At 40.2% G+C, this 14,438-nt stretch overlaps 1 protein-coding gene across 1 annotated transcript in view; it reads left to right on the top strand.

The window, feature by feature from the left end:
• The window catches only part of LOC141438440 (acyl-coenzyme A oxidase 1-like), a 25,968-nt gene extending 12,841 nt beyond the window's left edge, over positions 1-13,127 (top strand). Inside the window, exons 7-14 of the mRNA XM_074102315.1 lie at positions 5,630-5,792; positions 7,170-7,360; positions 7,790-7,942; positions 8,918-9,023; positions 9,353-9,505; positions 10,628-10,744; positions 11,243-11,469; positions 11,724-13,127. Coding sequence (XP_073958416.1) covers positions 5,630-5,792; positions 7,170-7,360; positions 7,790-7,942; positions 8,918-9,023; positions 9,353-9,505; positions 10,628-10,744; positions 11,243-11,386 — 1,027 coding nt within the window. The 3' untranslated portion in view covers positions 11,387-11,469; positions 11,724-13,127. The remainder of the gene's footprint in view (positions 1-5,629; positions 5,793-7,169; positions 7,361-7,789; positions 7,943-8,917; positions 9,024-9,352; positions 9,506-10,627; positions 10,745-11,242; positions 11,470-11,723) is intronic.
• The last annotated feature ends 1,311 nt before the right edge of the window (positions 13,128-14,438 follow it).

Raw genomic sequence — 14,438 nt, 5'->3', positions numbered from 1 at the left:
CCGGGGTGCGGTGAGGCGGGAGCGGGACGCGCGCACTACTACTACAGTACTTTCATTGTAGCATGGTGCGGGTGACAGCTGTTAATATTGTGATAGTCTTAGAGAGTCAAAGTGTCAAAACTTGAGTCGATAAAACTAATAATTTAAAATCTTAATCATAATTAATGTTATCATTAATTCGATCATTACGCTAATTTTGATGAGAATATTGATGAAATACTAGGTTGGAATATTATTTGCCACTCTAAACAGAGTTTGCAAGAATATTCGTTACTTACCAATTAATAGATATCGATATAATTTAAGATCCGTTGAGTCCTGTCACTAAACGTTACGTTACATGCATATTACGTTTCTTCACTTAATTGTGCTTTGAATTTAATTAATTGATTATAAAAATCTCATAGCTTACATTTATTTTAGCTTGAGGTCCCGGGTTCGATTCCCGTGTCGGGGCAGATATTTGTATGAAAAATACGAATGTTTGTTCTCGGGTCTTAGGTGTTTAATATGTATTTAAGTATGTATCTATATTATATTTATCCGTTGCTTAGCATCCATAACTCAAGCTTTGCTAAGCTTACTTTGGGACTAGGTCAATTGGTGTGAATTGTCCCGTGATATTTATTTATTATTATTTCGTATAACATAGTTCTTTATGTTCAAATATTTTACGCCTGTCATATTCAGGCTACAACCGAGACGTACTTCCATATATTTAGACACCAGCAACTTTTTTTTGAGTAAAACGAAACGTGCATCAAGTCACCCGCACTATACTAGAATGAAAGTACTGCACTGATTGAGTACTTTGCAACACATTCCACACATCTTTCCCTTGGTTTGTATATACAAAAATCCCACGCAGCTGAGCTGGTTCCCAAGAGCTGCGCTGAGCGAGCGAGTAAATGAAGCGTTTCTATTTGGTTCATGACGAACACATTCCTCGCAACGCATCCTCGAACATCTCTGGTGGAAACGCAGCCTAACTCATCATTAGCCGGAAGACGTCCACTGTTGAACAAAAGCCTTCTCCTTAGAATGCTACAATGAGCGACAACTCGCCACTTACTTTCAAAGTCAAAATGTTTTTAGGGTTCCAGAGCCAAAATGGCAAAAACGGAACCCTTATTGTTTCGCCATGTATGTCTGTCTAACTGTCTGTCTGTCTGTCCGTCCGCGGCTTTGCTCGGGGACTATCAATGCTAGAAAGCTGTAATTTTGCAAAAAATTTTTAGTGTACCTCCCATAGACGTAAAATGGGGGTGATTTTTTTTGTTCTCATCCAACCTTGTAGTGTGGGGTATCGTTGTATAAAAATCATTAGGGGGTTGCTACAATGATTGTTTGCACAATCATCATCCCAGCCTATATACGTCCCACTGCAGGGCACAGGCCTCCCCTCAGAATGAGAGGGCTTGGGCAGTAGTTCCCACGCGGGCCAAGTGCGGATTGGGAACTTCACACACACCATTGAATTGCTTCGCAGGCTTGTGCAGGTTTCCTCACGATGTTTTCCTTCACCGTAAAGCTCGTGATAAATTTCAAATGTAATTTCGCACATGAATTTCGGAAAACTCACGAGGTGCGAGCACAATATTCAACTTTAAAGTGGAAATTTTTCATTAAAATCGAGCGTACCCCCCCTCTAAAATCTAAACTGGTGGGTGGAAAAATTTGAAAAAAAATTAGAATGGTAATAAGTATATCAAACTTTCAAGGAAAACTATAACGACTAAGTTTGCTTGAGAATTATTAGTAGTTTAAGAGTAAATAGCAGCCTAAGGTATAAAATAAATCTAAACTTGGAAGATTCCGTATAAAATACGAAATCCTTAAAAAAATAATACTTTTTATTTCGTAATGGCTGCGGAACCCTATTTTGGGCGTGTCCGACACGCTCTTGGCCGGTTTTTATTCAATAATTCAATTCAATTCTTGAAAGTATAGCTCCATTGATACTATTGATGATTCCGCCAATGTCGAGGTTGGAAAAGACACTATCAGTTTGTTTTTTATTCAATTTAGGCAATAAAATATTTTTTCTTGATTTCCTTTAATTGGCAGGCCGAAAAAAAATTTTTTTTTTAGCTATGCCGTCATCGCTGGATATGCCCGTGAATTGACTGTTGACTTTTCAATGTCAAAAAACTCTACAACATAATTTTTGTATGAGTTTTGACGCGACCACAATCGATAAATCATTTCATAAATATACTTACATATGGTTAGGACGCTGATTCTATTTCTCAGCAAATAATAAAAACCACTATTTTTCATTCATGTTATTAACAATAATAACCACATCACTATTCTATTATACATAACCTGTGGTCAATTTCTAGACAATGCTGTTTGCTACGTAATTTTTTTTACCACTTGTGCCCCAATAAAGATATAAACAAAATCAATTACAAATTACAGTATTCATCAAAACTGCGTTAACTTGATTCATTGTTTCCTCAAAGGCGATATCTTGAAGTGGGACACCCAACATAGCAGCGTCTCATTCTTGCTATGAATAGTTCCCCGCGCCGCAAACAAGCCGTAGCTCCTCGGTGGTGCTGCCAAAAACGCCGAATCCATCGCATCAACATCAATATCCTTAAATACATACACTCCTTTTTTCAACATGCACCCTTTTAAAGGTATCCCGTAACTTCCTATAATCACTTTGGCTACAAAACTGTTGCAAGTCAACTCTTTCATTGTCGCTGACCATTTGACGCCTGTACGCGTTACAACGCCGTACGCCAATATACCTCTTAGATCCCGGCTTGGGACGTCCTTTGGTACTGTGAGGTTCCCTCGTACAAATGAAATGCCTTTACTACTATTGTAGATATCCAATATGAGTTGGAAAGGCATTGGGCTCGCATAAGGCAACGCAGGATCTTTACAGAGTTCTAGACTAGTGAGTAACACCCTGTATTGCTTACTGAAGCAACTGTTGAATAGATGTGGAAATATAAATATGAGCAATGCGCACTTCATGTTTCGAAGTTTTCGTGTTAGTAAGCTGTACTGAATGAATTCGAAATACGTGTTTTTGATGGATTTGATGTGTTGTGAATGATTTAATGTGCCTACATTAAAAAGTAATCTGTATTGTATGAATGTTATGATTAAGTGGTTGTAGAGTATTATATTGTGGATAGAATTTAATCTAGCATCTAATGATTATAACCAAAATCATCATTTTATCTATATCATAATTTTAGTAAACAATTATGAGCGGCACGTTTTGTTAAGCATGTTAATATGTGGTTAAGCATTTCTGTTCAATACTATGGATCAGGCAATAACACACATAGCTTGAGCCCTGTCACTGATGTCATCCACATACAATGTCCTTTCGGTGGAAGAAGCAGTGCTTGGGTCCGCCGCTCTTTGCATCTGTTTATTATTTCCTATCCGATCCATTGAACATCGATGGCTAAAATAAAAACTTTCTAACAAAAAAATTAAAGCGCTGATAAAACTGAAAAGCAAAAAATAATAAAGTTAAATACTTAGGTATATGTAAGTAAAGTATACCTAGGTACCAGTTTGAAGTCGGTGCTTCAGCACTGGTCAGGAGGAGTGGACCTATAGACGTCTACCTGATGGGCTTCTATCACTCCTCCTGGCTCGTGCTGAGACACCGACTTCAAACTGCTACCTAGGTATACTTTACTTACATATACCTAAGTACATATTTAACTTTATTATTTTTTGGTTTTCCGTTTTTTCGACGGTTACATTTTTTTGTTAATAAGTTTTTATTTTATACCTTTTTTGTCACACTTGGAGTATTTTTTTTCCAAATTTATATAATGCCAACTTCAAGGTATACCCTATCCAATAAAAAAAGATTTATGAAAATCGGAATACTCTGTAAAAAGGTCTGGTCATACAGTACAATCAGTGACTAAACAATCAATCATCCCCTGTTTACCTACCCTTAGGGTAGGAATATTTTTTCCAAATTTTAATGGGACCACCCTCGGGGTATGTATACGCTTTCCAATAAAAAAAAAATCAAAATCAAACTACTATGTAAAAAGTTATGCCTGGTCATACATAAAAAAATATAACGAGTCGACTTGAGAACCTCCTCCGTTTTTAGGGTTCCGGAGCCAAAATGGCAAAAACGGAACCCTTATAGTTTTGCCATGTCTGTTCTGTCCGTCCCCCGGCTTTGCTCAGGGACTATCAATGCTAGAAAGCTGTAATTTTGCACATAATATATTAAAAAAAAAATTTTTTTATTGTACTTATTTAGTCGGCATAGTTTACATAATTATAGAATTATAAAATTTTTTTTAGGGAACCTCCCATAGACGTAGAGTGGGGGTGATTTTTTCTCATCCAACCCTATAGTGTGGGGTATCGTTGGATTGGTCTTTTAAAACCATTACGGGTTTGCTAAGACGATTTTTCGATTCAGTGATTTGTTTGCGAAATATTCAACTTAAGTGCAAATTTTCATTAAAATCGATGATTTTTCAGATATGTTTTTAGCTGTAAGTTTTTTCGTAGATCGTTCTCAAGAGTCGTTCTAAGGCTTTCCGCCAATGTCAGTAGATTGTCAAGGGCAGACAATCTACTGACATTGGCGGAAAGCCTTAGAGGCCGTCATCAACGACGTATAATGATAGGTTTCATCATCATCCCCGCCTATATACGTCCCACTGCTGGGCATAGGCCTCCTCTCAGAAGAAGAGGGCTTGGGCCGTAGTTCCCACGCGGGCCCAGTGCGGATTGGAACTACAGACGCACCATTGAATTGCTTCGCAGGTTTTGTGCAGGTTTCCTCACGATGTTTTCCTTCACCGCAAAGCTCGTGGTAAATTTCAAATGTAATTCCGCACATGAATTTCGAAAAACTCAGAGGTGCGAGCCGGGGTTTGAATTTGAACCCACGACCCTCTGCTTGAGAGGCGATAGGTCAAGCCACTAGGCCACCACGGCTTATAAATGGTGCAGGATTTTTATTTTACAAAACCAACCACTTATAGGGTTCTGCATAATAGCCTTGATATAGTTCACAGTTTCAGAATAAAATGCATTTGGCCAAATATCTCGTTTGTGAAACGAATCATTTGTAAAAAAAAAGTTAAAATTGGTATGAGAAAGACTTCCCACTAACGTCGACAAGCCAAAGGCTACTAGAAACACAGGGAAGCTTAAAGTTCCATCTTACAGACTGGCTTAAACCAAAAAGTCGTTTCTGGGAAATTGCATACGTTTTTAAAATAAAATTCCAAAAAATATTATAAATGAAACGGATACAAAATTCAGATCTATTGTCAAGAAGACATTAATATCAAAGGCGTATTATAAAGTTAATGATTATATCATGGACAGGGATATTTGGAAATAATTCCGATCCGCATTAGCGATCCCTTCAAATAGCGAACCTACTGTGTTTAAAAATAAAGTTGTGTTAAATACTTGTGATTTATAGATATCATTTAATAATATTGTAAAAAATATATTATATACCTCGTTGAGTTTCTTGCCAGACTCTTCTCAGCAAGGTTATTCCGAACCGGTGGTAGATTTTTTTGACATTCATAAGTGCTTGTATAGCCTAAATTGGAATAAAGATATTTGACTTTGACTTTGACCTTTTTTTTGTCAACAGTGAACCAGAACCTCAGATCCTAGAGTACGTGACACAGCAGCACAAGTTGATAATCGGCATCGCAACAGTGCACGCGCTACGGCTTAGCGGCAGCTGGATGTGGAACATGTACAATAACGTTACGGCCGAGTTGGAGAGCGGCGACCTCGACCGGCTGCCTGAGGTACCTAAAGCGGGATTCTCACGAGGCGATTATAGTTTAACTTAAATCGGTTCACGAATGAGGGCTATCGCGTATGAATTCGCCGCTAGAGGCGCTAGTGTAGCGTGAGCTCCGAAATGTCAAATCTCATAGTTTTTGGGTGAGATGGCAATTATGCGTTACGGGGCAATGAATGTCTGTGTTTTGAGACAGTTTTGTCTTTCGGTAACTTTTGTCCTCCCTTTTTTTCCGAACAAAACGGGACTACGCAACACTGTGGTTGCTCGATATTTTATGGTACGGTTTTAAGGTGTATTAAATATGATTTTAATCTAAACTTTGTTTTCACGCCCGTAATAACAGACTTTGTAAGCCACACTTAAAAACCTCACGCAACAGTGGCGCCATCTAGAAAGACAAAAAACGATAGCCCTCATTGAATGACAATCGCTAATGAGAACACCCTCTCAACTTTTGCTGTGCGAGTCTTGTCGAACGTGAGAACGATCCGTTCAAGTTAAAAACGATTTGTATCTGTGGTGGCAGTATTGTTTGCTACGGTATCCAGCAATGTCTTCGTTTGCTAGTTTTCTTAGAAGCGTTTGTGAGGCTCCTAATTGATTCCTTCTTGAGATCCAAACCCTCACCCAAAATATTTAATACTAGCTTTTGCCCGCGGCTCCGCCCGCGTGGTATTCGGTTATCGCGCGCTGTTCCCTCGGGAACTGTGCATTTTTCCGGGATAAAAAGTAGCCTATGTCACTCTCGGGCCCATAAATTATCTCTATACCAAAAATCACGTCGATCCGTCGCTCCGTTACGGCGTGAAAGACGGACAAACACACAAACACACTTTCGCATTTATAATATTAGTTTGGATTTCCTTCCGCAAAATAAGTCTCAGTTCGTCAATTAAGTAGTTTAAAACCGATAAATATGAAAGAAAAATCATCTATTTCTTTTATAGACATTACCATTAATACACTTGTTAACATTACAACAGAATAATTTCAACATGAAATTGGAAAAAAAAACTGAATTGAAATTAATAAATTAGAAATGGTTATCCATTCATTGTTCATTGCATATGTCTATTTCACATTTTCAACTGCTCGAAAGAATTGGAAGAGATCGCTCTGTAACTTAAGGCCGCCTGTTGTTTGCCTCTACTCTTCTTTAGTACCTACCTATGTTGTGTATCCAAGTCACTCATTCATCACAATGTTATTACGATTATAGGGCATGTTGGCTTAACGGCAGCTGAATGTAGAACATGTACAGTACAATAACGTTACATACTGCGTGAGAATGACCAGTTTGGAAAGTGTCGCTCGCATTTTGAATATGACCAATTGAATTAGGAAGGAATCCCAAGTTTAACTACTACCTCCTTTCCAGTTGCATGCCCTCTCGTGCTGCCTGAAAGCAGTAAGCACGGCCGACGCGGCAGAGTGCGTGGAGCGATGCCGGCTGTCATGCGGCGGGCACGGCTACATGATGTCTTCTAGTTTACCGCTCATGTATGGGTTGGTCACCGCCGCCTGCACCTACGAGGGAGAGAATACCGTGCTGCATCTGCAGACCGCTAGGTATGTTGATGACTTTATACAGGTCCCAAACAGCAGCGAGCAAGGAAGTTGAGTACAGCAAATATTGAAAAAAATCCAATATTCCAGAAATTTACTCTAAATGGTAAGGGTTTTTCTAGTATAGTGGTTTTTTATTTGTATTTGTAAAGGCACACCCGCCATTCTGACTCTCACTCTAAATGTCGCTGAATATGTGGAAACTGAATAAAAAAAGTCACTAATGTAGCCATCTTTAGCGAGAAAATCGCTGAGGTGGTAACACTGTGTACGGACGGGCCAGCCCACCCGGGTTAGATAGGATAAAGTTGCGATTATTGAATTAAAATAACATCTTCAGTAAAAATACGAAAACGGTTTTGCAATTAAGTCTTTGCACCGCCTAGTTACGCCACTGTTATCCGGGTCCTTGACCAATTCTCTTAATTCTAGGTACCTAGTGAAGGCGTGGCAGCAGGCGATGGGGGGCCACGCGCTGACCCCCACAGTAGCGTACATCGGCAAAGTGAGCGCCGGCCGCCGGTCCCCGCCCTGGGAGAACACTATCCAGGGGATCATAGGAGGCTTCCAGAGGGTCGCGGCAGGGTCAGTACTGTTTATTACCAGGTACCGGGGGGCATAACCCCCCACTGGGCCCTAGGCTGGATCTAGGACATTAGCAGATATTTTTCTAAATAAAAAAATAAAATTTGGTATTTAGGTATAATTGATTTTAATCTTTCGGATCGCTGGGCTAAAAGTAACGCCGATTGGGTTCCATGCGACGGGCACCAGAGCAGAGGCAGACCTAGGAGTTGGCGGGACGATCTACTAGACTTCAGACTGGCAAGAGTTGGCCAAAAGAGAAAAAAAAGAAGAAATAACCCTTCTTCGGGCAGTAAAAAGGGAGGCTTTTGCCCAGCAGTGGGACACAATACAAGCTAAAGAAAAATATCTTTATGCGACAAAGATCGATTTTATTACGAGTATTTTACAAAAAATAAGCCATTGTTTTGTTTGCGACAAAATAACTAGAATTTGACCATCTGACCCCGACCGACCCTAAAGCTCCGTGGCGCTGTGCCTTAACCTCCATTTAAACAATGCGAGAAATTGTATAGAAGTTTCGCTACATTGCGGTTTTTGTTTGAACTGAATTCATTGCCTCTCAATAGTCCGCAACTCGTATGCAAGTTCTTGCATCGTCTAAATAGGGTTTAAAAAGAGCACGGCTCATTATAGCCACCCGGCACCGACCAGCACCGCCTCGCCTCGAGCGGTTAGTATTCTTCATATGGATTTGTATGTGTTTGCGCTCACTACATCAACTCTACGATGTTGCCACGCGCGGACGGCGAGTGGACCACTCGGTGACAGCCCGCTGCTCGCCGTCATAGTGACTACTAGGAAATTCGTGGACCACGCGAGGTCCACTCGTTGGCAACGCGGCGTCCACCCGTGGACCACCTATCGACGAGTGGACACCGAAAGTCGAGGCGGTGCTGGTCCGGTGCCGGGTGGCCCTAATGAGCTGTGACCTTAAGTGTTGTCATTTATTGGAATGCGTCATCTCCTTTGCAGTAAGATCGCACAGTGTGTGGCAAACATCGAGAAGCGACAGAAAAACGGCATGACCTATGAGGACGCGTGGAACATGACATCCGTGCAACTAACCGCCGCTTCAGAGGTATGCCTCAACCATGCTAACTTCACCTATCTACAGAGTATTATTTCTATAGGGGGGGGGGGGGAGGACGGTAAGGGGCCCAGAAAAAATCTTCACCTATGTGCCTCCGTTAGGCGAGACTAATAATGTTATTGAGGTTTTTAAGGTAATGAAAAAAGGGGGGCGCTAAAAAAAAACTGATTTTGTAGTAAAGTAGGCGTTAGACGAAATAAGTTTGGGACCCTCTGGTGTAGATCATAAGTCACGACTCACAGACGCTTATACATCCAGCCTCAGTTTCGAAAAAGCAATATTTAAAAGATTTCTAAACCAAAATTTTAACTTTTCAGGCCCATTGTCGCGCGTTCATCCTGTCCACATACTTCGAAGAGACGGAGAATCTTGTGAAGGCTACTTCTCCAGCGCTGCGGCAAGTGCTTTTGCAGCTGGTGGACTTGTATGTTGTATTCTGGGCCCTCCAACGCGTTGGCGACCTGCTGCGGGTGAGTGAGGAATAATGGAGAATATGTTTCTCCAGATTACTAGGGTACTGCCCCACCGCTGTCGTTGACTTGTGGTGCTCTAATTGAGTAGTTTCTTGCGTAAAAAGGTTCTTTTGTCAATCGAAAAAAAATGGCAAGGACGAAGCGCGTTAATAGTAGATTGTTGCACCAAGCAGAAAGTTATTTATTATTGCACCGAGTGCCGATTTGAATTTATATAGCATGGCATGCCATATTTTTAATTTTTATTCCGTGGGACACCAATAGATTAGATTAACACCATTCCAATTACTCCCCAAACTACCATATTGCGACGTCATTGCAAGAATAGTCCGGAGTAATGATGGGAGAGTTGCAAAAGCGGCTGGCGGCCTAAGGGCTGGTAACTATCTCTCTTAACGAATTAGCATCCCTACCATCAAGTCTTTTGAGCACAATGCCACGGCATTGTAAAAGAGGAGAAGTAAGTCCACTCCGACCCTTTAGGAGACTTAACTGCCTACTCAGGCGCGGACGCTTAGGGTTGTCGACGTCTACTTTAGATTATTTACCTACCGGCAAATAATTTTAGTACGAAATTGAACTTAAAATTGTCTAATGTCTAGAGAAACCAGACAGATTCTATGCCGTTATATTATTATTATTATACTAGATTTTAAAATATTATTTATAAATTCACCGGAATGGTGATGGCGACTGTATACATACTACTAATGTTTACCTACACAATACTATTAAACTATATTGTTTATATGTTTATCTTTTTTTATGTGTCCTTGCACGAAACTATCACACTACACTTATTTATATACTACTAATTTATAACTATACCTAATCCAAAAATACGAGTACGTGAACGTAAAAGGTGATCATCTCGCGAAGTGAACGCAAGACAATCGAGCTAAAATCATCTTAAATTATCAGTGTGTGTGTGTACCGGCGCCAACCGGCGCGCACACATTTAAGCCGCGCGATGTACTTTTGTTCGTAGTGAAATTACTTGTCCTCTTTTACTATGGCCACTGAGACTATTTTTAAATTTTATTTTTATGTTACTAGTTCTTTTTAGTTTTGTCAATTACCTTTAGCGTTATGTAAAGTAAGCTTGTTTTGTTTGTATAGTTCACGTCGATATCTGAGCGAGACATAGAGCAGTTGCAAGCGTGGTACGAAGACCTTTTGATCAAGTTGCGAGTTAACGCCGTGGGGCTGGTCGACGCGTTCGATATCAAAGACGAGGTGAGTGCAGACGATTCTATGGTTTGATACTTGTCATTTGTCAACATTTTTTTTTGTGCACTTCCTATAACCCTGTTGGGTTTAGCACCGGCACCGATCCAACGAATACCTAGTTGCGTCACAACTGGAGTATACAATGACAGGAAAATTCATTCTTTCTCACTCACGTGCGAATGACAACTGACATGACGCTGCCGGAAAAAATGGCGATTGCCATGGCGATGCACTGTCTTACAATGATTTTATAAAGATACATCACATGCTCTTTTAGTTCTTCTTATGAATAACACACGGTTGTCATTTTCGTCGACCTCACACGAGGCTAGAGATTCCAATTTGGCGCCTAGATTACGCTTTATTTTCGGTGTACTATATGTAGTACACATTGCTATTGATATGCTCAAATGTTATGGTGCCTTCCACCATCACACATACTGCAGCCCAGGTATATCGTTGTAACTTATATTTCCGGCACCTACAGTAACCTTTTTTGCATAGATCCTTAACTCCGCCCTCGGCGCGTACGACGGCCGCGTGTACGAGCGCCTGATGGACGAAGCTATGAAGAGTCCGCTCAACGCTGAACCCGTCAACGAAAGCTTCCACAAGTATCTCAAACCTTTCATGCAGGGGAAACTGTGATATGCCACCGAGGATCATAAGCATAAGTCCAAGTAACGAACTAAAAATAACTAGGTCTTTTGGGCCTACGCTAGCTGGCGCCGGTGCACGGAGCGGGCGCGGGCGCAGGAAACATCCTGAATATTCGCAGATGCGCGTGCACTTAGCGGCTGCTCATCGCCGTCACACTATCATTTTCTCAATGAGAGCCGGTACCTAACCTACGGTACTCGAACGTACTACTCGCAAACTGCGTCAGCTTCTAGCGTAAAGTAGGTACCTTTCATTTACTTCTGTTCCCTGCATCGCCAGCTCGAAGAACGTCAATAAAAAAAACGTCTCTGGAACAGCGCTTCAGTTGCACGGAGCGGGCGCGGGTGCAGGAAACATCCGTCGCATGCGCGTGCACTTAGCGCTGCTCATTATATTTTTCAATAGGCGTACACCCGCTCTGTGCAAACTGCGTCAGCTAGCGTGGGTCCTATATTTACTGTCCCTGTCGCAGCAGACGTCAATAAAACGTCTCGAACGCCTTCAGTTTAAAGTGGTACGTAGACTGTAGAACCATTTTTATTACTTCCACCCATGGACTCCCCGCGACATCATGACAATTGTGGCAGCCTAGCCTCTTCAATACTCGTGTACTATATAAAGAACAAATTAACACTAAGAATAACGGGCGAATGTACTTTACGAAGCACAAATTATTCATTGAATGAAGAATTTTAAACAATATTTAAAATCACAAAATTGGTGACTCATGTCTAGGTTTTAAGCACTTCATCTGTTAAAAGTCAGAACTCGGGGGGTTATAGGGCTGAGATAAAATATCAATTAATAATTTCACTGATTACAATGCGATAAAAATCTTATTGAATGTGGTAAAAAAAGAAACTAAGGCAGCTATCTTGCAAAACTTTCACTTTTACAGTATGCCGTGAATGTAGCCGTTTGTATCTGTAGTACGTGTATTTAGATTGTATTTTGAGATTAAAGCACTAATAATAAAAAGCAAATGTGACCCACGCTCTTTATAACCTTTGTAGCATTATCATTGACTGCGGTAGTAGCGGCTACCTGTGTCAAAAACTTACGCTAGACGTCTAAATAAATAAATAAATATCACGGGACAATTCACACCAATTAACCTAGTCCCAAAGTAAGCTTAGCAAAGCTTGTGTTATGGGTACTAAGCAACGGATAAATATAATTATATAGATAGATATATACTTAAATACATATTAAACACCCAAGACCCGAGAACAAACATTCGTATTTTTCATACAAATATCTGCCCCGACGCGGGAATCGAACCCAGACGTCTACAGACTACATATTGGCGTTATTTACTGTAGGGGTATTTGGAGAATGAAAAGACTGACTTCAAACTCTATTAATGCGACTTAACTCTAGCTTATATCATTATATACAGTAAATTCCGAATCAACCTACAGTGGCTTATCAAGAAGCGTTTAAGGGGGACAACGCTATCTTGACATTCGACCGGCACGATCTAGGTAAAACATGTGCCGGTACCTGTCATAGTTACCATAACCATAGGTGACAATGTTAAATGGTGATTGAAAGCATCAAGAAGAAAAATTATGAACACGTTAATATTTAGAGCGGCTGAGGTGTTACTATTATTTATAAGTAGAATCATTGTCAAAGGGACTAGTGGAAAGAACACTTTTAACAAGCATTTCTTATTAACGTTACTCTGCATTGTCATTAAATGTAGAATGAATCTATAATATGCTCCGCATTTCATTCACAAACTAGTGTGTTTTATGTGTGTTTACAGTGTGCATTTTTTATACAAACAAAAAGTAAGCAGACGTTAGTTTTAACGTTGTGAAGCAAAGCAATATTGCAATAAATTCTAAGTGGAGCATTAACTACCACATCGTATTTTTTTTTCGATCAGTAATGTATGTAACGCTGGGAAACAATAATGTACAACTCTGAATGTACTCGCATTAATGTACGACATGATAATCCGAAGCGTTATTGCTTCCGATTATCATGCAGTACATTATCATGGTTGCGAATTATCAGGGCGTACAAAATATTGCGCGCGCTGTAATGTACGTAGTGATAATATACGACGTGATAATCAGAATTCAATCGATTCGAATGAACAGACATTTTTCGCCGCGGATCGAGCGAGCGCAGCGAGCGAGATCGATATAGTCGGAGCTGATCCGACCTGGCCGGGTTAGGTTGAAGGGCGGCAGCCTCGCTCGCCGCTCTCGCCTTCGTTAGGTTTTTTTTTATTTCAATCACGGAAATCTTAAGGCATGATAATCGGAAGACATAATGCTTCAGATTATCACGTCGTAGATTATGGCGCGTACATTATTGGTTCCCTGCTAGTTTGGTAGGGGGTGGTAGGGGGCGGTGGGGGTGGTTCGGGGGGGGGGGTTAAGCACGGATTATCAAGCCGTGCATTATTTAAGCGTGCATTAACAAGTCGTACATTAACTACACCCATAAAAACAAAGTGATGCATGGCACGCGAATTTATTTTATGTAGAAAAATAAGTATTTTTTTTTATGAAAGTATGTTTATTAGGGTCTTTACTAACTACCCTTAAAGTTTGTAGTTGTAACAAAAATGCACGCTGTATATTTAAAAACAAATGTGTACCTATTGTTTATACAAATCCCATTGACAATGATTCCAATTTTATTTGAACTGGTGTTATTGTATGATAGATTTATTTACACTTTTTTATGCAAATAGTTGGTGGTGGATAAGACATTCCCTTCATAAACGTGGCACTGGGTATATCGCAAACAAATTGTAGGACAGGGGTTCCCAATCTTTTTAATACTGCGACTCTCTTTACAGGTCGTAACTTTTTACTGTTTTTTCACCTTTATAAAAAAAATATAGCAGTTTGGGAGCTCCTATTATAAGATATACTTTTGTCACATTGATTGTCTGAGATTTAATCATGAGATTGCAGCTGTTTATGTATACAATGAAATAAAATTATTTTTGATATACTGGTCTTATTTGTTTTTGTTTACAAATAATTAAGATCTGGAAATAAGGTGCTATAAAGTA

The sequence above is a fragment of the Choristoneura fumiferana genome, chromosome 18 (genome assembly GCF_025370935.1).
Source record: "Choristoneura fumiferana chromosome 18, NRCan_CFum_1, whole genome shotgun sequence".
Lineage (NCBI taxonomy): Eukaryota > Metazoa > Arthropoda > Insecta > Lepidoptera > Tortricidae > Choristoneura > Choristoneura fumiferana.
This window is presented reverse-complemented; position numbering and strand designations above follow the sequence as displayed.